Raw genomic sequence first — 27,930 nt, 5'->3', positions numbered from 1 at the left:
CCCAGAGAGGTGGTGCTCTCACCTTCCCTGGAGATCTTCAAGAGGAGACTGGATAGGCACCTGGTTGGGGTCTTATGACCCCTGCCACCCCCAGTGCTTCTTCCTGCCCATGGCAGGGGGTCAGACTAGATGATCTGTCTAGGTCCCTTCTGACTCATTGATTCTGTGATTCTAACAGTCCTCTAATGCCAAGTGCTCTGAAAACTTGGCTCCTAAGTGTCTGAAATTGAGCTCCCAGAGTTAATGGGTAGGGAAAGACTTGATTTTAATCCCCTAGTGTTTTAGGACTACATCTGTGAAATTGGGGTCATAGCATACCATTATCCCACTGGACTTTATCAAAAGAATAAGTATTTGTGAGGCACTCATAACTATTGTGATGAACATAGTAGAAAAACCATTTAGGAAATAAAAATTCTATCTTCAGAGAGGGACCATTTTTTCAGCGTTGGGAATAAAGCATATTACTGAACAGCTATTCATTGGTGCCACCCATCTTGTGCACTAATGAAGTGGGGTTCCTGGGAGGAAAATATTTTATTAAATTAAAAATTATGATAATATGTATAACAAGAGACTAAATTAACATTGTATGGGCAGCCTTTAGTCCGATATGTCCTAACTTTTGAACTTCCGTATGTTCTCTCAAATTTTTTTACTCAGTATATTGTTTTGTGTGTGTTCACACAGTCATGCACATACAGTATATAAAAATATTCTATATTTACGAGTTTTCCAATCTAACAATTTAGTAAGTGTGATTGACTAAACATGAAACTTGTATTTTTTCCTCAGAGAATGAAATCAAAGGTTTTTTGGCCTTTCAGTGTTATCACCTTATGTCCATCCCTATCTGTCTTATCTAGTGATGCATCAGCATCTTTCTTATCAGTATTTGATAAGCAAACAAGTAGCACAGAAAGTTCTTCTTTACTGTAAGTCTTGCATGTGCACTACTCCTACTTTTTGATTTAGATTAAACTTCAAACAATTTTTTTTTAATGGAAACATCTGACAAGATTTATTTAGCTTTTTGTCAAGTTAAGAGCTTAGTTATACTATTCTTTGGAGTAAAACATGTTGGAGGATATATATGGTTGCCTGGTATCTCACAAAATTGCCTTAACCAAAGATACTCTGGTGCTAAATCTTTATGACAGTGCACTAGAAATTTTATACAGAGACAGCGGTCAACACAGAGGGTGTTAGTGGCTTATAATTTCCTCCATCAAATGTAGTTGTTCCCATTCTATCAGGGTGGTTGTGTTTCTTTCATTTCTTCCATAGGTTGCATAGTGTTTTGTTTTGTTTTTAAATATTAAATTCATTTTATGTTTTGCTTAGCAATGGTGACTGGTTGTCTTGTACCATTCCCTGGAGTACATGTGTGTATTTATTATAAAAATAATATGATGTATACAGATAGGGGTCCCATTATCTTTTTCTCATTTTAAGAGAAATTGGCACAAAGTTGTATAAAAGGGTTTAGTTTGACAATGACTCTACTGATATGAGGCAGTTGTTTCCTTGGGGATCTCTTCCCTTTTCACCATATCATGAAGCTTTATACTAGTCTGCATGATTAAGTAAGAGAGCTAAGCTGCTCAGCCTTTACTCACGGTTTTTCCCAGGGATTTTTTGCATTAAGTTGATCATTATGTGATAGCTAGAACTTAAGAAAGCAGCCATGTAACAGCTGAAATTGTGATATGATTTCAAGGGAACATATATGTTTGTCACAAATTTAAGTTCTGTCTTAATCATAGGATTGTTGATACTGTAGCTCTGGTTTTGGTTGGAAATTTCAAGGAAGAATGGCTTCAAATTTCCTTGCAGCCGTTCCTGACTAGTGGGTCCCCTATAATAGAACAAATATAGACCATTTTGGAGTACTAATTTAAAACTGATAGAAACTCATAGATTTGTTTTCTTGTTTGTTTTTGTTTCACTGAGCAGCATATTAATCAATCCGGGAAACCATGTCAAGATTCAAGAAGGTACTTTAGGATTCTTCATTGCAAGTGATGCCAAAGAAGTAAAAAGGTAATTTGTTTGTTATACCTTTTAAAGTGCTTTTATTCTTTGTCACACATCAGTAAGGGTTGAATGAGACCTGCAGGGATTGTCTCTTGTATAGCATCAACATGTCCTGGCTAGAGTAGGAACAGAGAATGCACCTGAACCTTCAGCATCAGACCTAGTGGTTCATCAGTGAAGCTGCACTGCGCTCATCCCCAGTGGCTGTTCTCAAGCCCATGAAGCATTCTTGATGTATCTGGAATGCATCAGTGAGCTTGGAAGGGCAAGACCTGGGCAGGATGTGTTCAGCTCCATTCTTCCTTAGGACCCTATCACTGCAGTAGTATAGACCAGGGCTGTCTGAGTCTTGGCAGCTGGGGGCCACATGCTTCGGGTGCTGTACCAGCAGGGGCTGCACACTGTAGGGGCCACACCAGTGAGGGCCATGACTTCCCTTAACCTCCTCATCTGCAAGCTGTCCTGGTGCCACTATACTGTTTACAAATGTGGGTGACCTCTCCATTGCCACACTACAAGTGGGGGTGTTCCTCCCCACTCAGGCCTCCTTGGCTGTGGGCTCCACCACTGCACAGCACAGCACAGCACCACAGGCTCCCTCAGCAGTGTAGGCTTCACTGAGCTCTGTTGCTCTGCCCTGTTCCCCTGGACAGGAGAGGGGGAGCCTGGAGATCCCAGAGCCTGGAAACCCCTCCTGGGCTGCTATACCAGTTGGACAGCCCTGGTATAGACAAACCCATAATGAGCCCAATTATGCCTTCAGATATCTTCTTGCCTCTTATACTGGGCTCTTTTCTACAGCTCAAAATTTACCACTGGAGTCAAATGAATATTTAAAAAATAATTGTGCATCAACTGCAAAATAAAAGATAAGAAGTTAAAAAACCTTTCTGAACACTTGGAGGGGGAAGGAGAGGAATAGACCAGAGGTACTTTAATTGACCTAGATTTCATAGATTTCATAGACATTAGGGCTGAAAGGGACCTCATGAGATCATCGGGTCCAGGCCCCTGCCCAAGGGGCAGGAAGTCAGCTGGGTTCAGATCACCCCAGCAAGATAAGTATCCAAGCATCTCTTGGATCAAGAGCATATGCTTGCACCGCTTCTGAGGGAGTCTATTGCAGACTCTGAAGACTCGGACAGTAAATAAAGCTACTCTAACAGAGAACAGGGTAATTAGTTGTTCTTTGGGTTTAACTCTTTAAAATAAATTCCTATTTACAGTGGGCTGGTTTAGGCATCCCGGCTATTATTTGATGGGGGCAAAATAGATAATATGTATTTGGTGGTCATGTTTAGTGATCATTGGTATAACATTTATCTTTTTGTCTCTATGTATTAGAACTATACATGCCGCAGCAGCATAGCAAGGTACCAAACAACAATAAAGCAGTGTTTCCCAAATCTACCAATTTATCAGGCTAGGTAGTATATATATATGAGAGGTTTACAGCAAGGGTTGGCAGTGTTTTTGAGCAGAGTGCCAAAAACACCAACAACTTTGACTTGTAAGATGTTGGCATGCCAGAGGAAGATGTATTTTTAAAAACCTAAAAAAAAAGTATATTGTCCACTGCTTCTGTTCCCCTTATACCAGGTTGGTCGCCTTATACTGGGCACATCTACACCAGACATTTACTTCAGAGCTGACTTATTAGCTCTGGAATAAAGTTTCAAAGTCTATACATGTGGCCCTGTAAGGCTGCAGTAATTAACTCTGTCACAGGTTGGCATTCTTTAGTGTACAGCAGCACATATATAGATACTGATGGGGCTGGCTGGAGCATGAGGTTGCCTCAGTATGGGGGCTGCCTGCCAGCTAGCCCTGCACTGGAGCACTCTCTTGTCCTAGCTAGTCCCTCTGCTGCACATTGAGCTGGGTTGAAGCAGCCCCAGACTGTTCCCGGGGAACCAACTCTGGGTCCTCTGCCAGCCAGGGCTGCTTTGACCTGGCTCAATATGCTGTGGTCCTGAGTACACATGTAAGCATGGTGCCCAGAAGCAATAAACTCTGGCATAATACATGCCTTGTATCATACTTGCATCATACTTGTATCACATTAGTTTCACGTGTAGATGTGCCCACTGAAAACAAAAACTGTGTAGTAAGAAAGACTTGGTTGTTATTTTTATTTTAAATCATGCCAGACTAATCTCAAAACTGACTCTTTCACCACAGAAGCAGCTATCTCTAAATAACCAGTTCAGATTTTAAGCCATAAAGAATTTTTACCAAGCTACAGGACCTTCTTCCACCACCACCTTCTCAGCCACCTCCTATTTTACAAAGGAATGAATGTCTCAGACCTCTGAAGAATTCATAGTTCTAGCCACCGTATCCCACTGATTTTAATCTAGGCTTCTGAGTCTATACAACTGAACAAGATCAATAAAAATCAGTGATTTTTTTAAAGATACATTTTATTTAAACCTTATTTTTATGTAATTACTTTTTACCTTTAAAAATAAACCTCTTCAAAACTTAATTTGAAATTATGTCAGACTACATTAAGGGCTAAGGTAGCTAGCATTTGTTAACATAATTTCAAATGAATCAATGACTATACAATTGAAACCAGAATTTGTGGAAGTTTTATACAAGCTTTTGACTAGCTCAGTGATTCACAACTTAAGTGATAGGGCATCCAGGGTTGCCTTGAGATCCTTTCATAAAGACATAGAATAATAGAAAATTAAAGTTGGAAGGGACCTCAGGATGTCATCTAGTCCAACCTGCTCAAAGCAGGACCAGCCCCAACTATATCATCCCAGGGTCTTAAAAATGTTCCAAGGGTGCCAAAATGTGCTGAGTAGTGTGACATCAGCAAACTCTCCATGTGCCTGAAGAAGAGTGTTTGTGCCCAAAAGCTTGCAAAAAACTATTTTCCCAACTGTTTAGTTGGTCTAATAAAACATATCACATCTACCCAAAGAACCTTGTCTGCCTGTATCCTTAGACCAACACAGCTACAACTAGCACCCCTAAGCAATGTTAGCATTGTTAGTGGTGCAAACATGATTCACAAGATATACCCAGGGGGTGAGTCCAGATGAGTGTGGCCATACAGTAAGTGACGCTATAAACATGCCTGCAGTGCCACATATTGCACAGTCAGGTGTTCTCCGTGCTGCAAGGCGATACTCTTTTGCTCTATTACTTTTTGACTCCTGGCTATCCAAGGGTCAAAAAACGCATGGAAAAAAAAATGAGCAGTGCACGCTCGGGCAGCGCGTGCTGCTGAAAAACAGTCGGGCTGCCTGAAGCCACGATGCAGATGCCAGCCAGGCTCCACCTGGCAGAATCGCCACAGCTGCAGCCCCAGAAGGCCCCCAGGACCTCAGGTAAGGCTGCTGGGACCACCCCAGGGGTAATTTGCCATGCACCAAAGTGTGCGTGGCATAGCCAGTTCCTGGGGACAAGTAGCTGCGGTGCAACGTCTGCCACTGTACTTGTCCCCGGGGAACCAAACATTTGTGCTCATCTGGATGCACCCAGGGATTTTAAATAGGAATCCATAGTATTAAAAACATTTTGACCTGTTGTGATCTTTTCAAGGTTTTTGCAGCAACTCTTTTACTCTATTATTGCTTTATTATTTTATTATTGCTCTATTTCCATAGTGAAAAAAGAGTGAAAGCTAAGAGCTGGTATCTTCTCATGGGTGCCTTGCACCTAAAAAGGTCAAGAACCACTGGACTAGCTAGCTAAACCAGCATTAACAACTTCTGCAGGTTTCAGTTTATTCAACAACTGTTTGTTCAATTCAACAACTGTTTGAACAATTCAACAGTTTATTCATCAGTGACTTGGATGAGGAGGTAAAAAGCACCCTGTTCAAATTCACAGACAACACTAAGATGTGGGGAGAAGTGGGCATGCTAGAAGGGAGGAATAGGCTGCAATCGGACCCAGACAGGTTACAGGGATGGGCGGATGAGAACAGGATGGGTTTCAACACTGACAAGTGCAAGGTGATGCACCTGGGGAGGAAGAACCAGCAGCATACCTACAGGCTGGGGAACTCCCTTCTCGTCAGTGCAGAGGCAGAAAAGCATCTTGGAGTCATCACTGATGCCAAAATGAACATGGGCTGACAGTGTGGGGATGCGGTCAGGAAGGCCAACCACACCTTGTCATGCATCCACAGATGCATCTCAAGCATGTCCAAGGAGGGGATCCTCCCCCTCTATGCTGCACTGGTCAGGCCACAGTCGGAGTACTGTGTCCAGTTCTGGGCGCCGCACTTCAGGAGGGATGTGGACAACATGGAGAGGGTCCAGAGGAGGGCCACTCACATGATCAGGGGGCAGCAGTGCAGACCCTATGAGGAGAGGCTAAGGGACCTGAGCCTAGTCAGCCTCCACAAGAGAAGGTTGAGGGGGATCTAGTGACCATATACAAACTAGTCAGGTGGGACCAGCAGGCACTGGGAGAGTCCCTGTTCCCCCGAGCGCTACCAGGAGTGACAAGAAATAATGGTCACAAGCTGGCAGCGGGTAGATACAGGCTAGATATCAGGAGGTGCTACTTCACTGTCAGGGTGGCTAGGATCTGGAACCAACTTCCAAGAGAAGTGGTGCTGGCTCCTACTCTGGGGGTCTTTAAGAGGAGACTAGATGAATACCTTGCTGGGGTTGTTTGACTCCAGTACTCTTTCCTGCCATGGCAGGGGGTTGGACTTGATGATCTGCTTAGGTCCCTTCTGACCCTACAAACTGTGAAACTATGAACATGTTCAGATAAGTGGATTATCTCATTAAAAATGAGAAAGAGATCAGGAGTACAAACCCCAGGGAAAGTAGCTTTCCTCTCTTAATTTATATATAAGAAAAAGGCATCAGAAGATGAGATCTATTATTTCTAAAATCTTGAAAGACATGATGACTGCAAACTATTCGTTTAATTTGTTGACTACAGATAATTCGTCTTTTGTTTAATTAATCAGCTACTTTTATACACAAATCATACTGTTTTCTTATCTTTCAAGCCAAATCAATTTAGTAATTGAGTTAGTTATTTTTGCATTTTAATTGAGTTCTAGTTTTCAGCTAAATGTAGCTTCATACAAATCATAAGCTTTACCCTAAATTATTTGTTTGCTAAATTAGAAATGCTATTCATCATTCTCTATTATAATACAAAAATTGAAAAAAAATAAGTATCTGAATAATTGCATGTTAAGATGCATAGTTGCTTAAATAAATCTGTGAAGATAGATTATATTTTCCTGATTAACAGAGTACCTATTTTTATAAAGATTCAGTAGTTGCAAATCAGTATGTTTTTAATGGTTACCAATCAATTAAAATCAACTCTTCCATAGGGAAGTGATTAAAAGATACAATTGCTGAACAAGATTAAAATCAGTGGTTTCAAATCAAGGTTTCTTGCTCACCAAGTTAAATCTTGATTCCAACTTATTTAAATCTCTGATATAAATTAATTCATTGTGCATCTTAACTACAACAAACCAGATGAACAAATCAAATCATTGAGTTCAGACCCATCTCCATCTACTTACTTCCAAAGTACACCTGCTCTGATAAAAAAAATGTATAGTGGAACAAAGCCTCAGCATGCCCCTTTTAATGCCATGAATGCTCCAAATTGTGGCCTAGACAATAGGCAATATAAATCTGTGCCACATTTTTGTGGCAGACACCTGTTTGCTTTATGGCAGGAGAGCACAGACAGCCCAGAACTGCCTGTCCTTTCCACCTACCCCAAGCAAGTATTCCTGGGGTTTCAGGAACCTGATTCAGTGTGCCCTGGGAACTCCACTGCAGGAGTATTCCAAAAGAGGCAGGACTGGACCCCTGAAGGCCTGGGTACACCTGCCTTTCTGAGTTCCCTGCTTACAGGGATTTACCCAAGGAATCCTCCAGCATGGGATTTCCTGGGCTCACATATCTCACTGCCATGCCCCAACGTATGGCACATCACTGCAAATGGAGAGATCCTGGTCAGGCTCTCATGGAGCTTCAAGGGCCCCCATTTGTAGAGGTGCACCCCAAATGTTCACCAGGTATGCATATTGTGCTGCCATCTCTTGACTTGGGCCATCCCTTTGCAGATAGGGTCATGAGGTTCCCTGGGGTTTCCCCATTTGCAGAGGCATGCCCTCAATTGGTTCCATGTAGTTGTTTCACAGGATTGGGCCCCTGAAGCTCCAGGAGCAGTAGAAGCCCAACCCTGTGGGACAATAGGTTGATATCAGCATCGCTCAGTGAAGTGGATCAGCTGGGCTGGGTCATATCCCAGCACAGCTGGTCCCACTCTAAGGACAACATACGCTTATATCCTAAGTCTAGTTTGTCAATGAAAATTTCTTTCCAACTTCAAATCTAGTGATAAATGCATATTAATAATTCCCCAACCAGGTTGGTTTACCTATTGTTTTCTAAATAAATGTTTTAGAGTCAAGTGAGCTAAGGTCAAAGATAGAGCTCATCATTTCACCTTATTTCTGACAGCCTGCTCCTAATAGAATTAATTTCAATTCATACATGTGGCAGAGAGAACAAATTAGAACCTGTGAATGTATTTGCTATCAGCAGAACTGACATCATAAGACTAAGTTACCTTAAAGGGAAGATATGAATATTGATTAATATTTGAAAAGTACTACATTGGCATTGCGTATGCCAAGAGCCACAAATTGTTTTTAAGCACATCATCCCAACAAATGCTCAGTGGTCTGTTTCTTATCTCCCTGATGCCAGTTTTACACTCAGTTCTGTTGGATGGTAACTAGGAATAGAGAACAACGAGCTTTAACACCTATATCCAACATATTAACCAGTGACCTCCACACACTTACTGGCCACACTTACCTCATTTGATCTGCCTGTTTGGCATGTAGTTTTTGCTGTCTGTCGTGCTCTTCTTCTTTTGCGTGTGCATTAAGTTGTTCACGTTCTAAGACCACAGTGCTAGCCTGGACATTTATAAATGATTTTAACCGAACCACTCCCTACTGAAATTAATGATGTTGTGCAGAAAAAACCCCCCTTCCATGGTATTTTTGAAAAGGCAAAACTTGAATGCGGAAAATATGCTTAGAACAAATTTAATCAATATGCATACAGTATTTCTGTTCACAACAACAGGAAGTTGGAGCAAAATTTGTAACTCTTGCCTTTTCTTGAAGCCTTTGTTGAGAAATATTTATGTTTCTTGCTTCTCTTCCCACATTCCTTAGCTATTCTATGTAAACCAGATCATTATCAGATGTGCTTCAACTAAAAAAGTAATTTATGAAAATTGCCAATTTCACCCTTTTAACTTGATGAATCAGACTCAGAAAAGTGTTCCAGAATTAAGCAAAACTGTATCCCCCTCCATGAATTCTTTGCCTCTGGTTTCAAACAAATGGTGATATTTTAATGGGATCTGAAGTACAATAGAAAGGATTCTGGGTAAACAAAAACTGAATTTTCCTTCCTAAGTGCAAACATATGTTCTATACTTGTAGCTGAAAATAAATGTTCTTGTATATGGGTTATGTGCTTTAAGAGATTTCTTTATGGTAAAACTAACATAGTACGTGTACTGTATATATCAATAAGTGCACTTCCTTGCTTGCTAAAAATGATTTAATTATATTTTTCAGAATAAGTTCCTACTACATGCCTTCATGCTAAGTGTAATAACCTGCAGGTTCCTACAGATTAGAACACAAGTTGTAGTGGGCGTGATCTGGAGGGTGACATGAGGCAGCTCAATGTGCTTGGAAAATTTCTCAATAGCTTGGCGCACACGGTGCATCTCATGACTGCAAGCAGCAGTACTTAGCACACAGTACTTCAAAGATCTAATGTTTCAGTTCAAGTGGAGTCCATTAATTATTGTACAGAGCACTGTGCATGAAACACTAAGGATTTGTTGTAGAGAACTTGATTTAAAAATTATACCATATAAGTACCATTATGAGTGATATCTTTATCTTTTTTATTACTTACATTTTAGAAGGCATTATGAAAATCATTTTGTTTGAATTCTTTTATGAGTATGTTTGTATCATATTAAAAATCAGGTTGGTCACTTACTTCCAACCTTGTCCATGTAGTAGCAAGCATGAAACATGCTTGGATATAAGTCTCACATTGGAATCTGGTAGGGTGAACGTCAACCCTTCTGCAGTATCCCTCTAAAGCAACAGGGCTAAATGGAAGTACTCTGTTCACAGTTGTGGTCTAAATCTATATTAAATGAACACAGAAAAACTGCAAATTAATACATAAATCCTGAGCAGAATTTCTCACTTATTTCCTGTGGTTTTGTATGCCTTGAACGCTTTGTTTTATTTTTGGCTTGATTTTGTTTTCCTTGTTTTGGAAGGAAGGCAATATTTCTTGAGACAGAAAGTGTTCTTCATCAAAATGTGTGAATGCCCAGACATATCCTTTGATATGAAGTTTTGCCCAAGAGAAAGAGAATTAACATTGCACACACAGGACAAGAATGCCTGTGAGAATGTTGTGGGAGACAGTATCAAAAGCCTTGCTAAAATCAAGGTATGTCACATTCACTGGTCTCCCTGCGTCCACAGAGCCAATCATCTCATCATAGAACGTAATTGGGGTGGTCAGGCATGATGTGCCTTTGGTGAATCCATGATGACTGTTCCCAATCACCTTCTTCTCTTTCAAGTGCTTAGAAGGGGATTCCTTGAGGATCTGCTCCATGATTTTTCCAGGACTGAGGTGAGGCTGACTGGTCTGTAGTTCCCTGGATCCTCCTTTTCCCTTTCTGAAATTTGGGCACTATGTGTCCCCTTCTCCAATCATCTGGGACCTCTCCTGATAGCCATGAGTTTTCAAAGATGATGGATAGTGGCTCCGCAATCTCATCAGCCAAATTCCTCAGCACCTTTGGGTGCATCCCATCTGGCCCCATGGACTTGAATATGTCCAGCTTTTTTAAATAGTCCATAACCTGTTCTTTCACCACTGTTGACTGTTCACCTACTCCCCAAACTGTGCTGTTAAGTGCAGTAGTCTGGGAGCTGACCTTACCTGTGAAGACTGAGGTGAAAAAAGCATTGAGCATTTTAGCCTTTCCTGCATCCTCTGTCACAAGGCTACCTCCCCCATTCATAGATTTCATAGAATTCATAGATGTTAGGGCTGGACTGGACCTCAAAGATAATCGAGTCCAGCCCCCTGCCCTAGTGGCAGAAAGTCAGCTAGGGTCATAGGTTCCCAGCAAGATAAGCATCCAAGCGTTTCTTGGATAAGTCCAGAGTAGGTGCCTGCACCACTTCTGGAGGGAGTCTGGTCCAGGTCTTGGGGGCTCGGACAGCAAAGAAGATTTTTCTTATGTCCAACCTTAAATGGGGGAGTTTATGACCATTGGTCCTTGTTTTTTCTTGGGGTGCTTTGGTGTACAGACATTTTTCCAGGTCCTGGTGTACACCCCTTATGTACTTATAAGCAACCACCAGGTTCCCCCTGAGCCTGCGCTTTTCTAGGCTGAAGAATCCAGTGGCTCTCAGCCTCTCTTCTTAAGGCCTATTCTCTTGCCCTCTGATCATGCATCTGAACTCTCTCAAGTTTTTCAACGTCCTTCTTGAATTTTGGAGCCCAGAATTGGATGTGGTACGCCAGCTGTGGGTTCACCAAGGCAAAGTACAGAGGAAGGATGACATCCTGAAATTTACTTGAGAAGCATCTATGGATACAAACCAGAGTTTTCTTTGCTTTACCAGCTGTGACATTGCATTCGTGGCTTATTTTCATCTTGTGCTACCAGGAGTGACTAGAAATAACGGTCACAAGCTCACAGAGGGTAGATTTAGATTAGACATCAGGAAGCGCTACTTCACTGTCAGGGTGGCTAGGATCTGGAACCAACTTCCAAGTGAAGTGGTGCTGGCTCCTACCTTGGGGGTCTTTAAGACAAGGCTGGACAATCACCTTGCTGGGGTCGTTTGACCCCAGTACTCTTTCTTGCCATGGCAGGGGGTTGGACTTGATGATCTGCTCTGGTCCCTTCTGATCCTACAAACTATGAAACTATGACCACCAAGTCTTTTTCAGCAGTGGTGCTAGCAAGTGTAACACTGCCAAACTTATAAGTATGCTGTAGGTTTTTTCCCCCTGAGGTGGAGTACCTTACATTTATTGGTGTTGAACATCATCAGGTTTGTATCTGCCTACTTACTACCTTTATCCAAGTCAGCCTGGATCACTAGCCTGTCCTCAGCTGTGGATGTCAAGCCCCAGAGTTTAGTATCATTGGCAAACTTAACTTGTGCGCTTAAGACACCAATTTATTGCTGATAAACATGCTAAAGAGAACCAGTCCAAGGATAGAGCCTTGGGGGACACCACTGGTCATGGAGTGCCATAATGATTCACTACTATCAACCACTACTCTCTGGGTCCGACCTCAGAGCCAACTTCCCAGACACTAGACTGTGGTGTAGCTGAGGCCACAGTTGGCCAATTTATTTGTGAGGAGGTCATGGGACACCAGATCAAAGGCTCTTTTAAAGTCCAGATATATGACATCAATCTCTTCTTCCTTGTCTGGGTGATATGTCACCTGGTCATAGAAGGAGATGAGATTGGTCAGCCAAGACCTACCCACAACAAACCCTTGCTAGCTGTCCCTCATCATGTTGCCCTCAGCCAGCTTATCCAGAAGGGTCTCCAGAATCTTACCGGGGATTGAGGTCAAGCTGATTGGCCTGTAATTCCTGGGATCTACTTTCTGCCCTTTCTTGAAGACGGGTACCACATTGGCCTTCTTCCAGTCTTCAGGTACTTCACCTGAGTGCCATGAGTTTTCGAATATTTTTCCCAATGATTGGACTGTGACAACTGCCAGCTCCTTGAGTACTCTAGGGTGTAATATGTCAGGACTAGCTGGCTTGAAGGTGTCTAGCCTCTCAAGGTGATCCTTTACTAGATCAACACCAATGCTGCGTACAAATATGCCCTCACCCTGGCCTCCCATGTCTTGCTAGGCAGTGCAGTCCCATTGGACTGATTGATGAAAGAATGACGCAAAGTACCCATTAAGCAGATTGGTCTTTTCCTGGGTGTTGGTTATCAGCTGTCCCATTTGGTTCTGCAGGGGTCCAATGTTACCCTTGCTTTTTTTCTGACTCCCTACATATATCTGAAAAAGGACTTTTTGTTGTCCTTGATATATGAAGCCAGACGGAGCTCTATTGCAGCCTTGGCTTTATGTTCTTTACCTGCAAGCATGGACCAGTGCTGAGTACTCCTCCTTGGTGGTAATTCCAGCCTTCCATCATTTATAAGTCTCTCTTTTGAGATGTAGTTGGTCACCAAGTTCCCTGCTGAGCCAAGGGGGCTGCTGTGCCCTTTTGCTAGCCTTCCTCCGAGATGGGATGGCCATCCCTTGTGCTGTCAGGATCGCTCCCTTGAGGAGCAAATAGTCCTCTTGGGCTCCACTTCCTGTCAAGTCATAGTCCCTTAGGGCCTGAACAATAAGCCTTCTGAGCTTGTCAAAGTCAGCTTTCCTAAAGTTGAGGACTTCTGTATTGCTGACTGACTTGCCAGCTTCGTGATGGATAGTAAAGGTGATCAGCTCATGGTCACTATCACGCAGCTTTCCATCAGTTTTTAGATCACTGGCTAGGTCATCCCTTTTGGCCAGTACCAGGTCCAGCAATGCTTTACCTCTTGTCAGCCCATAGACTTCTTGAGACAGGTAGAGATCGTCCATGCACATGAGGAAGCTTTGTGACTGATTGGATTTGGCTGAGTGCTCTTCCCATGAGATGTCCGGGTAGTTAAAGTTTCCCATGACAACCATGCACTGAGAGCATGCTGCCTCAGCCAGTTCCCTAGCAAATTCCTGGTCCAGCTCTTGTTTCTGGTTAGGAGATCTGTAGTAGACTCCTACCATGATGTCCCCTGTGCCACGTTCCCCACATATTTTATCCCAGAGAGACTCCAGTCATCTTTCCTGGGTGCCAGTGTCCATTTGCAGGGACGTGTATCTGTCCTTGACATAGAGAGCTATACCCCCACCCTTTTAACAGTATGATCTCACCTGTACAGGGTATAGTCCTGTGGCCCAGTCATAGGTGGAGTCCCACCAGGTCTCCATTATCCCTATGAGGTCATAGCCATTCTTGTTTAGCAGGAGAACCAGTTCCTCTTGTTTATTCCCCAAGCTCTTGGCATTGGTGTACAGGCAGGTAAGTGTCCCACTGGGAACCCCTGCCTTCGCTACAGATCATTTTGGGGCTAAGGTAGGGGTGGGTTCCCTTAAGTGCCTTAGCCTTCTGGATTTACAAGACTTGCCCAGTGGGCTTGCTGTAGTGGTAGTCTCCCCATCTGCCAGTGGGCTTAGTTTAAAGCCCAGTCGAGCAGGTCAGCCAGTCTAGCTGAGAAGAGCCTCCTCCCCAGCAGAGTGAGGTGGAGGCTGTCTCTGCTCAGCAGACTGCTGCCTTTTTCACCAAAGAGCGGATTGTGATCATGGGAGCCAAAGCTTTCATGATGACACCAGCACTGCAGTCTTTGGTTGACTACCTCGACCTGTCTCTCCCTCTTCTGCCCATGACCCACAACCAGGAAGAGTGAGGAAAAGACCACCTGCACCCCCTAAGCCCCACTCCCAGAGCTCTGTAGTCTCTCATGACCCGACTGGGATTGCTCCAAGCCATGACATTTGGGTTGGCAGGGTGCTCCGTGGCTGCTGGGGGTCAGTGGGGGGCTTCAGGGTGCAGGGGCGTGACAGGCTTGCACCCTTGTGTCTCTCACTGCACCTGGGGACAAACTGGCTTTTTTCCTTTGGTGGGCCCTTTTAAACTATGCACATGTGCAGTGGGCCCACCGCTGGCACTGCACTGCTCCTGGGCAAGGGGGGCCCTACCCGGGGATTTTGGGGAACCCTGATCTACCAGAGAGGGGCTGGTAAGTACCCTTCCCCCCCTTCTCTCTTCCTGGGGCCTGGGCCAAGTAGGACCCGGGGTGGGGCAAGACCATCCTCAGCTCCACTTAGCTGCCCCGCAGCTGGGCTATGTTCCTCCCACCATGGGTCCCACTTACCTCCGGCTGTTCTGGGGGTCATCAGGGTGCTCTGCAGCTGCTGGGGGGCTTTGGGTGCAGGGGCACGACAGGCTTGCACCCATGCATCTCTCATCACTCCCTTGACCAAACTATTCAGTAAGGGCCTCACACTATCCCTGATCCTCCTCTTGCTACCAACATACTTGTAGAAACCTTTCTTGTTACTTTTCGCATTGCTTGCTAGCTGCAATTCCAATTGTGCATTGGCTTTCCTGACTTCATTCCTGCATGCCCAAGCAAAGTTCTTATACTCCTAGGAGCATTGTTTGGGCATGCAGGGATAAACCCTTTGGGTGGATATTCACCCTCTGGGGTTAAATTCATCTCCCATCTCCCCCAGTTCTCCTGTATTTGTGGGTTCTAAATTAAACTCTTTCAGTTCACTTTGGCTAATAGTAGGAAGTAGAGAGAACTCACTGTGACAGGGCTTCCAGCCTAGTTTTATAAGCAAAAGAGATTTGGATCAACTACGGACAAGCAGATAAATGTTGAGGGTTTTGTCTGAACCAGACCTTCAGACATGGTCTCATTCCCCGTACTTAAGAAAACCAAGAAGAGATTTATCTAGGAAAATATCCATTGACTCCATGTTGCCTGGCAGTTAAGCAGCTGGAGTAGCTGGAAACCTGTGCCCTATTTCTGTTTTTTTTTTTCTTGCCTGGCTTTGTCTCTTTCTTTTGAGTACTTTATAAGCCACTTGAATTCTCCAAGGTTAATTTCTTCCAGTTGTACAAGGAGGGTAACAGCACCCACAATCATTGTAGCCATTTTCAGGGGAATTCCAGGGAATATTCAGCAATACCCCTAGAGGACGTGGTCACCATTGCTTTTAGTGCTAGGGTAAAATTACATATTAAACTAACACCGCACTAAATCTGTGGAATGTTAACTAGTGTTAAAGTTAAAATATGTTGTAAGCAGTTGCATGTTCTGGGTTAATACCATTTCTTGCCTGCACATCTCTGACTTGCCACTAGAGGGCTGGTAAGCAGGGGTTAGCTAGGAGCCAGGACTCCTGCCTCTGGGGGCTGGGGGGATAGAAGCAGTGTGTCCTGGGATGCTGGAAGACTGTAAATTGCTTATTTTATCTCTGTGGAGTAGACTGATGTTACCCTAACAAGAGATAAGTTGCATGGGCCAGAGTTAATGCTTGCCTGAAGCAGCATAACTTTGAGATGCTCAGAGGGCACTTAGCATGAGTTAAAAAGCTTTAACATGTGGATACTTGTGTTTTAAATGCCCTTAGTATGGCCTAACATATAGTTTCACCCTTAAACACCACCTTGTTACTCTGGAATTTGAAGGATGGGTTATGCCTGCCTTTGAGCCACATGAGTATTTTGCTACCTGTGTTGCTGCCCCATGCCTTTGGATAGTGTGAAACATAATTTTTGCTTTGATACTTTATCCAATATTCATATAAAATTAGATCTTTTAGTTACACTAGAGCAAGGTCACATTTCATCCCATTATATACATTATACTTTATAAGAAAATATCCTAAATTATATCTTATCCCAGTAGCTTTCAACCCACCTCCGGTCCAGGATCAGTGTTGCTCACAAAGCCAGAAGGTATGGGCCTAATTCATCCTGCAATTTTTCCAGCCTGAATTTGTAGGAAGGAACCTGGGAAGGCACGTGACAGGAAGACTTTGTCAGGTGCTGACCTGCTGGTGTGACCCAGATTATCACACTGGCAAAAATAGTTCTACATTATACCAGGCCATACAGGCTCAATTAGAGGCCAACTGTGTCTTCATGGAATGTGCATGTGTCACAGCAATATTATATGACATGTTAACTTGAAATCACGGCAGTTTTACACTTGTTTATTAAAACATAATTTTAGTTTAACAATATGCAAGTTTTATTGCACATTTGTTCTTTCTTCCTTCCCCTGCACTCCATATGCTTCATCTGTGTTGGCAGACCCTTAACACCATAGTAACAAGTACAAAGTTGAATTAGCGAGATTAATAAGTTGTCCTGTGGATAATTTAAGATTTCTTTCTTTTAGGGTTTTTGCTAGGTGTAGTATAACTCTTTATTAATTGAACACTAATGACTGAACTAAGATGTCACTCTCCACGTTTATAACTTGCTTTGAGCTTGATTTTTATGATGCTAGTTCCATTTTTTCAGGTTTAATAGCAGACATGAAGTTACTGATAATAGTTTAAGCCATCATAATATATGATCTGTATCCCCAATAATAAAGGCCTGGTTAAGGATCAGCTATATGACAATTTGGTGTAAATCCTTAGGTGTCCTTTACAGAAATCAAGTGGAACTTCATTAGTAATTTTGAGGCCAAGAACAGTAGTTTAATGATGAAAGTCGCTGGACGCCACTTTCAAAGATGAAGGGCACATGATCTGATTCACTTTGTCATATTTATCATCCCTTCTCCCAATTACTTTTCAAATATAAATGTATTAAAAGAAGCACTAACTTGAATCCTAGAGTCATGTGTTAGAAATAAATGGTCTTGTAGCAAATATTTTTTCCTTTAAATGTCTAAACCTTTCCAAAGATTAAAGAAAATTAGTACTGGCATGTTTCATTAATTTGGCACTGCAGCAGGAGGAATGTAGGACTAATTTCATTTGTGTGGATTAGGAAATGTGTCAGTTTTTCCATTCTGTCTCTCTAGGGCATTTTTTTACTGCAAGGCCTGTCATGATGACATCACAGATCCCAAAAGGATTAAAAAATGTGGTTGCAAACGGCGTAAGTAATATTTCTTTTTCTCTCTCCCTTTCCTCCCACTACATTCCTCCCCTTCATCCCCCAACTCCATGAATCTCTCAGCCTTAAGGAATTTCTTTAAATGTATTTATGTTTTACATAATGATGCAGAAAAACTAGGAAATAAATACATAGTAATACAATTAATAAATGTCATTTTTTATTCTCGTGTTGAATATGTATTTAAAAAATCACACTTCTCACTTACAGCTGCATCATTTAAAAAAAAAGACTTTTTAAGTCCACAGCAAAATGGAAATTTTTAAATAAAACTGAATCTGAGTGTGAGGTTTCTGACTTAAGCACATCAACTTTGGGCCAAACTGTGCCTTGAATTATATCCTGTGGAAATCCATTAATTTCAATGGATTTCCATGAGGTATTAAGGAAGAAAGTAGGTCTTGTTGCATAATATGGTTGACCACGTAAAAGAAAGAAAATCTAAAAACAGTGTTTAACCATGTAAGAAAGCTGAAATCACATATTAAGATGATTTCCTCAGGCTCCATCCAAAAGTCATTCTTCATATAGGTCACAAAGTTGATTGGAGTTTTGTATGTAGAAGACGTGCCAAAGGTTGGCCCTTAAAATGGGACATAATTCTTTCAGAACTGTTCTGCAGATTTCATTGTTTATATTGTGCTTTATCTATGTTCCTGGAATTGTTGTTTATGTTAGCTGGAGATTTGTACATTCAGGAAGAACAGAACATTGGAACTGAGGTCTGGTTTTTTTGTGTGTGTTTTCTTTAATTTTATGCACATGTGTACCTGGACCTTTGATTTTGCTGGATTTTCTGCAGTCAGAGTATACAAACCATGAGTCTTCACGTTGCCTTTGAGAAAGGTTTGGCCTAGGATGTATTTGCTATGTAGATTCCAAATATAGGTATGGTGATCCTTTTGCTAATGGATATTTGCATAACCCATGGATACTGGTTAGATGGTATCCTGACATAAAAAGGAGCATGAGGTACAGAAATATTGTTTAAGTGAGACTGACAGCCTCTTCTGAGATAATCCATGCTTCTAAGTTTCCAAAAAAAATTGTAGCCTACTGATCCACAGTTGCTGTTGTTCTGCATTCCTGAAAGATGGAGGAGTGCCAGGAACAGAATCATCAGCCTCTACTCTTACCAGAATGTTGATTTTTTTTTTTTTTTTTTGACAAGAACATAGTGCTAAAGTTTTTAAGGAAACTTTTTTTCTTCCTTCTTCAAAAAGATGGGAGCTAGATCTATGTTATTTCCTTAAGGAAAGAGGTGAAGTACAGTTGAAAGAGGCGTAACAGACAGGAGCTGCACCCTGGGCAGGAGTGGGCCAGATGTGGCAACTGGGCCTGGTGCTAGCTGACATTTATGTGCCCCCTCTAAGAGTGCACCTTGGGCTGGTGCCCTGGTCACCCACTGATCATTACACTACTGAGAGGAGCTGAGACCTCTCAATAGCAGACTGCAAAATAAATGGAAAGAAAAGACATGAAGGCCTGATGTGCAAGGTATGCAAGCAATTGTGAAACACACTGGGGAAAAATGTTCAAGAATGTGTTTAACTATTTAAATGTGTTTAACCATTTGAGAATGTGACTCTTAAACTGCTCCCAGGGCCAATGAGACTGCTAAGTTTTGATCAGGCAAGTTACAGCTGCCTGAGGGTGCCTTTAACTCTGCAATCCAGTTGTTTTTCAAGATTTCCCAAAGCACTGGGGAAGAGGAAATATGCAACCTGTCTAGTTGGGTTGCTTCTGCCGCCTCTTCTTTTTATACACGTAAAACATGTTGTTTCCCTGGGTGCAGTCTTCCATTAAATTCCCTAAGGGAATTGTCATTTGAATGTTAGGGCCAAATAATGTCACTTTTTGCTCAACTATATTCCAAGATAACAGCTAGGATATTAATATAAAGGCCAGGCGCATGAATGACAATATAACTCTCAATTTTGGAAGTCAAGGAAATGAAAAAAAACAACAGTTCCCCACTTAATGATATGTTGTTACCATCGTCAGTAATTCAGTTTTGGTTTTTTTTATAGCACACCGCAAAGTACAGTATTCACAAAGGCCATTAGTGGTTTTTTGGTCCTCTGATTTTTAGGGCCTGATTTGAGACCCTATAAAAGGGCCTTATTTTTAGATGAGGGATACTCAGTAATGTCTGAAAATCAGGCCTCTTTTTAAGTTTTCTCATGCTGAGCAATTCAACACTATAGTTACTTTAAAAATCTTAACCATGTTCTCCTATATATTCTGCCCAAGCAATGTAGCCAAAATAAAGCAGAAATTACAAAAACATTTTCCACTGAATTAAGGGACTCAACCATCAACTTAATTTTTAATGACAATACAAATAGTCCACATGCATATATATTCTAATTAACGAGCAATATAATAAAAATTAGAGACAGCTGAGTGCAGATGACGTAAGATGAAATGAAAGGTTAAGGATAAAACTATCAGCAAGTACAGGTAAATGAAATATGAAAGAGTGTCTGCTTTATAAGAAAATCTTAATTATTATGGCATTAATTACATACAGCTTCCTGGGACACTTGAAAGCTACGTTCTTTAATAATGTATCTGAGGTTTCCTGTCCCTTTAGATACTGTCTGAACATTAGCTGTGATACTGTCAGGGTCTAAAACTGAGTCTGACCTACATAGCCATTTGTCCAAACTTGTTAGGCCTGGTATTAATAATTCAGTGGAGAACTGTGCATCTCTACAAGGCCAGGGATAATTAGAGTAACTATGTTTTCCTTTCAGCTATCCCTTCTTCTCCTTCCCTTTCCCAGTCCCCATTTAATCTGTAAATGTTCACATCACATTGTCCTGGGAGAAATGCATGTGTGAAAATTCTATTCACGGACCATTGATAATTTTGTCATATGCTTATCTTATGTTTTCAGTTTTTTCTTATTTAATTTCATTGTAGCTGGTCAAATATATTTATATTCTTTTGTATAAAATGCAGCCATGTTGGGATGAAATCTCTAAACCAGATGACTTATATTTTCTGTTTCTTTCTGTATAAGAGTTCTGGTCTAATTCTCTATATATTTTTTTCCAGTGACTGTGCTTGCTGCGAAGGGTGGGGGTTGGACCCCTGAGGGACAGATCATGTATACATTGATGTGTTTGAAGGAATTTGTTGTAATGTGTGACAAATGACAAATTTTTGATTTATTTTTCCTCTTGCTGCCTTGGAACACGGCCCCTACTATATTTTAACTGCACACTGATAGTGATCTATTGTGAGTAAAAACGGGTTCCCTGTAGCCCAGAGTGCGGTCCAACCTGTCTTTCTCTAGCAGAGAGTTTTTTTTTGTTTTGTTTAGTATTTTGGTTCTTTCCTTTATTATTTATGTTGCATGTAGCAGTGACGTCATACCCACACCTATTTCATCTTTTACACCTGCACAGATCAGGGCGACGTTGAAGAAAATACAGCAGTTTCCCCTTTCTTCACCCTTTCTCCCCATTTTCTCTACCCCTTTATTTTTGTCACCAATTGAAAATGAAGCCTTGACAATGGCATTTTCTTTAAATGACTTGGAGCTTGTCCCATTACTTTTTAAGGGCACCAGTTAGGCTGGGGTAATTACCACTATAACACTGTTTGCCGGGTTAAGTGGAATTCATTGTCGGACTTGTACTCAAGGTTTTATAGTTTACCCCTTCTCTGCTCAGTTTTACTTTATGAAAAAATAGAACAAACAACAAACTTCTGCTGCTCCTATTATTTCCCATGTCAACAACAACACAACCACAGCAGCAACAAAAAAGACCAGGCAATGAATTTTAACTGTGTGATCAACTTCTGATATAGAAACCTAAAACTACCCTTACCTGGAAACAAGTGGTTCTACGGTGATAATTATTTTCCCCAGTCTATACAATTCCCTTGTCATAAAACTAATGATACATGTATGCCCCAACTATACTTTTAATAGTATAACTTTTAAGCCTTTACACTTACTATATACCCAATATGAACTTTATATAGACCACTTCATCTCAAACTGAGTCATAGCATTGTTAGTTCACCAGTATTTTATTGAGGCCATCAGCCATTTTGTAGTGTTCACATGGTCATAGTAGTCACAACACGATACTTGGGAGATGGAAAACAGTTTACATTTTCACTGCTTAGATGTACAGGCATTGCAAAGAAAATATACGGGGAATGGGTACTGTACAATTTCTCACTGACTGCTTAAAGCTTCTCAATAGAGCTAAGCCGTTTGCCAAAGGTTTGAGGGAAAATGATTGGATATCCTGAGGGCATAATAGGTCATTGGGGTACCATTAGCAGTCTACTAGCCATTCAGTTTAAGTGCAACTTAAGTGCAACTACTTCTTGTCACTGAGGTTAGCTGGATTTTCCCCACAATCATTATTATTACTACTGTATTTTCTGATAGCAAATTCCAGACCAGATTGGGGTATCCTTGCTCTCAGAGCTGAGCAGTCACACAGGAAGATGAATCCATGAAGAATTCAGGCAAGGCAGTACTTCTGAGATAATTTCAGCCAGGCAGATTATCCCACTGTGGAAATGTCATTCATGATGATAGTGGTGATTTACTAGTTACATAATGTGTGAGGGTCCCAATAGTGGATCAAGACCCCTTGTGTTAGTTACACAAACACAGGACAAAAACATGCTCTCTGCCCTAAACAATTTACATTCTAAGCATAAGATAAGATGTAACATCTGGATACTAATGTATAGCTAAATGAAGGAAAGCAAGGAAGTAGCATGATAGTTCACATCAGTAGGTAGTCTGTTGGTTGTCTGGGCATACCAGTAGACTAATTGCTATCAAGCTTCTGGAAATGTGCTGTCCACAAAATTCTGAACAACATGGCTGTAAATACTACATAACTCAAAGGTCAAGTTCCTCAGCCTTCCTATTTGAGAGTATCAGTCATCAGACCATATTCATATTAATCATTTATTTATAGCTCAGCCAAATCAAACATTTCACCTTACCCCTGGAAAATATTTGGAATGGATTTTTCCTATTTCAGAATTAAGAACCCCCAAATTTAGTGCTCTGTATAAGGAATCTGTGCTGACATCAGTAATTTTAAGATGTAAAGTGGCAGCTGCAGTGTTTCACTTTGACATCATTTAGTAGACTAGTCTGATAGGTCTACATTATTCTCCTGCCTCTTTTTTGTTTTTAATTCCATTTCCTTCCCTAAATGAATTAGTATTTGCAATAAACATTTGATTCCTGTTGCAATAAGTCAGTCCAATGGAGGCTAATATGACAGTATTTGGACTATTAAGAAAAAATATTTCAAAGTCAGAAAAGAGAGACTATATGACAATCTGGAGAGTACTTATTTCTTCTTCAACTATGTCCATATCATAATTGATCTTTTTGCAGGGTAGACTTTTTTTTTTAATATTCCAGCTTGCAAATTTATAGGGATCTGATATTCTCTCTCAGTTTTTTCTCTTTTGTATCACTGCTAATAAGTATTCTGTTATCTCAATTTAGCTCAGTGGTCACCAACTGGTGGATCCTGATCAACTAGTCAATTGTGGAGCCTCTGACAGTCAATCTCAGTCTGGGGGCCTGAGTGTGCGTGCGCTCAGCCCCCCCCGACTGAGATCGACTGTCAGAGGTTCCGCGATGGGGAGTGGCCAGGACGTAGTTCAGGAGCAGCGGGACAGTGTGGCTGTGCTGAGTCATACCCCCTACCACTGGGGCCAGACTGGGTGAGTGGGGCAATCCCCCTCTACGCCCTGCTGCCCTGTGCTGAGGGAGGGAGGGAGGCAGGGGTGAGAGGGGCCCCTCCTGGGCTGAGGGAGGGTCGAAACCCAGTCAGCTCATCCAGGGGCTTTGGGGGGTTCCCATGCTGCATGCACCCCGGCAGAGGCCCAAGGCCCACGTGCCCTCTGGATCTGTGTGCAAGACAAGAGGCGGCTGCCACTGGACACTGGACTTCAGGCCCCAAGCCCTGCACGCAGTATGAAGCAACGTGTGCCCCCCAGGCCTCCGCTGGGGTGTGTGCAGTGGTGGAAGCCCTCCCCTGTGTGCCTAGATGAGCCACCCGGGCTCTGACCCTGCCCCAGCCTGGATGGTGGAAGGGGGGAGCCAATGGGGTTTAGCCCCCCCACAAGTGGGGCAGAAGTAGGGCCACAAAGCAGCCTGGCTGTGGGCTTCTGGTAGCTGTAGCAGGGGTGGGGAGAGGCATGCGCACAGTGGTGAAAGGGAGAGTGGAGCAGCGGCAAACCCTGCTCATCCGGGACAGGAGAAGGGTGGAGCCATGAGTGGCTCATTTTGGGGGCATGGTGGGTGGTACACAGCCTGAGAGGGCACGGGAGGTGCGTGCCCCCAGATTTGCATGTGGGGTGGGGCAGGGTGAGGTGGCATCAGGCTCTTTGGCCATGCAGAGGCAGCAGTGCTGCGAGGCGGAAGGGGGGCTATGGTGAATTTTCGGGTGCCTGCTGCCTGGCCTCGGAGCTGTGCAGCTGAAGAAGTGTGCCAGAAAGAGCCTGGTGCTGCCCCAGCCCACCCCGCCCCACCCCGCAGACAGATCCGAGGGCATGCGCCCCCATGCTCTCCCAGGTTGCATGCCCCCCCTCCCCGTACCTCCTAAACAAGCTGCCTGCAGCTCTGCCCTGCACCCACCCCAGTTGTGCAGGGCCTTCACATAATCCACTCTGTCACTTACCACCAGGGGGGCACATCAAGGCCCCCATGGTGAGGGAAGGAGCAGGACACAGGTGGAGCAGGGGTGGGGGGAGTGGGGCATATGCCCCCGGGCCTCCACTTGTCCCACCACCTGGACTGGCCAGGCCCACTCCCCCCAGCCCCTGCTTCTGCCTGTGCCCTGCTACCTCCCTCACTGTTGGGGCCTCGATCTGCCCCACCGCCCTGCCCCTTCCCCCACAGCTTTATCTCTTTGGGTTGTGCCCCCAAATAATTTTTTATCCCTCCACCCTGATCTGCCCCCCCTTCCCTCCCCACAGACTGAGCTGTGGGGCAGGTGGAAGCATCTTGGGTTGCTTTTTAATTAAAAACCTGATCTCCTATCCAAAAAGGTTGGAGACCACTGATTTAGCTGATAATGCAAGAGACGCAATATAATCTTGTTTGATTGCAAGTGCAAATTGTGTAGTTTCATAGATGTAGGGTCGGAAGAGACCTAAGTAGATCATCAAGTCTGACCCCCTGTCCTGGGCAGGAGAAAATACTGGGCTCATATGACCCCTAGTTTGTCATCTAATTAACAGTATTTCTGCCCATAATTCATAATGAACATAATTACTTACAAAATTGCTCCAAACAAAAGAGTGGCTGAGTTGACACTTGTCAACAATGCTGAGGCTAAAGAGGGTAAACATTAAATTTCATTTTTACGTAGCTATTTTTCTGAGTTCAAGGGCTCGAAAAAAGAGACACATAATAATAGGTATGTGATCTGCCTTGCTTCTTTTTTTCTCATAGTTTAAGCTCATTTAGAGATAAAATTAAAAGCAACACTGACTACATGCTACTCTTAAGGAAAGGTCATGAAGATATATGAAAATGAATTGGTCTATAAAAATGTCATTAACTCAAAGCATTCTTAAAGTTACTAAAATATAATAGAATGTGCAGATTGTCCACTCACATCACCTGCTGCTCCTGCAATTTTGACTGAAAACCAAGAACACCATGTGAATTATAGGAAACAGGTACCAATTGCCTGTGACTGACATCACTTAATGTCAGAACTTTGCAAAAATTGCAAAATAGTATGTAGCTTGCACTTGGTTGTCTTGAAATTGTCCTGGAACACAATGAAATGACAGAGAGATAGCTTTGCCTGTTGTGTTAAGAGAAAATCAATTGTCACAATCAGTTTAAGACATGCTGCTGTATTTTTAAGAAAACTGAAATCATGCTGTGGGAAATCCTTTCAATTTTTTAGACTGATGATGTTAACCAACGTCGCCAAAAGGCAATCAAATCAATCTGGTCGTCCTTTAACACCTCTGGTTTCTTTCCACCATAATTTTTTTGTAAAGTCTACCTTTTTGTCATCTTATTCTTGCTGTGGTTCATAAGAACTTGATGAATTGAAATGACATTATATCCATTTCAATTCTTAATAGTAGTTGGCCCCTTTTTTATTCAATGCCAGTCAAGAAACCTCCAGCCTCTTTAACCAACTGTTGTTTTGGAGAGATCCACTAGATGTCCTCATAGATCTACCTTTCGTTACCATTGAGGTCCATGAGAAAAAACTACTTGTAGGGATGGGTGGAGTACTAGGACTGGGAACACCTTATGGTAACAACAACAACAAAAAAGTAATCAACAGAGGAAAAAGGGATAATTAGTCCTGCTTGTTTTATACAAGGAACTGTTATTTGCCATCTTATTCAAAGACCAATCTTTAACTTCCCTTCATCATCTTTGCCTCTGGAAGTGTTCCCTATAACCGTGAATTTTATATACTTTAGATATCAATAATACTATGTCCTTTCTTGTCAATATTTTATCTACAAGTTGCAGTTCTATATAACCAGAAAAGGGGTTGCTAGAATCCTAGACCTACAGCTTTTCCCACCAAAGAAAGAATGAAGGTTAGCTTGTTTAAAAACTGGAGCAGAAATATTAAAATATGTATGGAAATTGAAATACTTTTTGTTCTTTGTAAGCAATTTTTCCAAACATAAATCTTACTTTATTATGTTTCTCTTCAAGTCAGTCCTCTGGTAAAGAGGATAGTGGTTGGGGATGAGCTACATCTTTTTTTTACCGAAAAAAAGTTTCAGTTCCTGATTGGACGTACTTCCATGGCTACTTTTAAAAAATAAATGGTTTGGGATTTTCAACATACCAAACAGGCCAAGGAGGAAGACATGGTTATTCCCTTCTTCCTACTAATTCATCAAAAACTTACAGAGATGAAGAAAAATGTCATGTTTTTTTATTTCACAAGAACAGCAAATAACAGTTTCATTCTGCATCCAGATCTTTTCTACAAGTAAGTGGTAAACTATGACTGGATTATTACATGGCAACTACAGTTGTCATAGGAATTAAACATCCAAAGGGATGTACAAGAGTCCTTATCTCTCTGCTGATTACCATTTTTTGTTAATATTTATGGAGGTTTAACAGGAAACAGTATGTGTGTGGCTGAACCATCTTTAATCATTTCTGTCTTGTCTTTGATCCTTTCACTAATCATTCTTACTAATATTCCATGTTTTTTTTTCCTTTAATTTATTTCAGTATTGTATTCGGTATGAGTGTAACAATGACTGTGTAACAGGAATGAAGAGTAACAGCATGTTTTCTTTACAAAATGTATTGCTCTGATATGCAATTGCTTATATACTGGTTAAAACCCTTATAGCAAGTCCTTTTTGCTACTTACAATACCAGGTTCAAGCCTGTTTTCTGCATGTTAATAATATGAAATATTAAAATGATGCATGATCTCCAGAACAACCAATAATTAAAAACTAGTTAAAAACAGTCCCTGAAAAGTGTCAATTTCAGGATGTAATTTGCATCCTTTCCCTTTTTGGCTTAAAGGGTTTAAATTTCCTACTTCACTGGTTTAACCTTAATGAAAATGTTACAAAAAGTTTTGTTTCCCAACTCTCCCTCCTTTTAAGGTTGATTTTTATTATTATTATTTTAATAAATGTATCGCATTTTATTATTGCCTGCTAACAAAATGTGGCTTCAAGTAAATGAAAACCAGGGACTGTTACTAACCAACCACATAGCATTAGAAAATTTGGGTACCATGTTTCGCTCCAGCATTTGATTAGAAAAAGTCCTTCAAAACAGCTGAATTTAAAACCAAATGGGTATCTCTTTTTCCCCCTTATCTACTATTAGTGTGTTTCTGATTAATGCTGTGTATTTTTCTTTATTTTTGGTAGGGTGAAAAGAAAAATAATGAAATAAAAATAGGTATAATGGAAGAATCCAAATACTTAACTCTTTGCTGCCCAACTGTTAGTTTTAAAAGCTTGTGTTGGGGAGAATTAGAGAGGGAAACCATGGATGGAACAAATGCTGTTTTGAATTTTCTGTGTAGTCTGATCTTGTGTGTATCAAAAGCTGC

At 41.9% G+C, this 27,930-nt stretch overlaps 1 protein-coding gene across 1 annotated transcript in view; it reads left to right on the top strand.

The window, feature by feature from the left end:
* KCNMA1 (potassium calcium-activated channel subfamily M alpha 1) overlaps nt 1-27,930 on the top strand; it is a 997,979-nt gene that overhangs the window by 777,737 nt on the left and 192,312 nt on the right. The window contains exons 17-18 of the mRNA XM_019555536.1: nt 1,957-2,043; nt 17,748-17,824. Coding sequence (XP_019411081.1) covers nt 1,957-2,043; nt 17,748-17,824 — 164 coding nt within the window. The remainder of the gene's footprint in view (nt 1-1,956; nt 2,044-17,747; nt 17,825-27,930) is intronic.

The sequence above is a fragment of the Crocodylus porosus genome, unplaced genomic scaffold (assembly GCF_001723895.1).
Source record: "Crocodylus porosus isolate Cpor-Errol unplaced genomic scaffold, CroPor_comp1, whole genome shotgun sequence".
In the NCBI taxonomy this organism is placed as follows: domain Eukaryota; kingdom Metazoa; phylum Chordata; order Crocodylia; family Crocodylidae; genus Crocodylus; species Crocodylus porosus.
The sequence above is the reverse complement of the archived record's forward strand: the minus strand, read 5'-3'. Positions and strand labels throughout refer to the sequence as shown.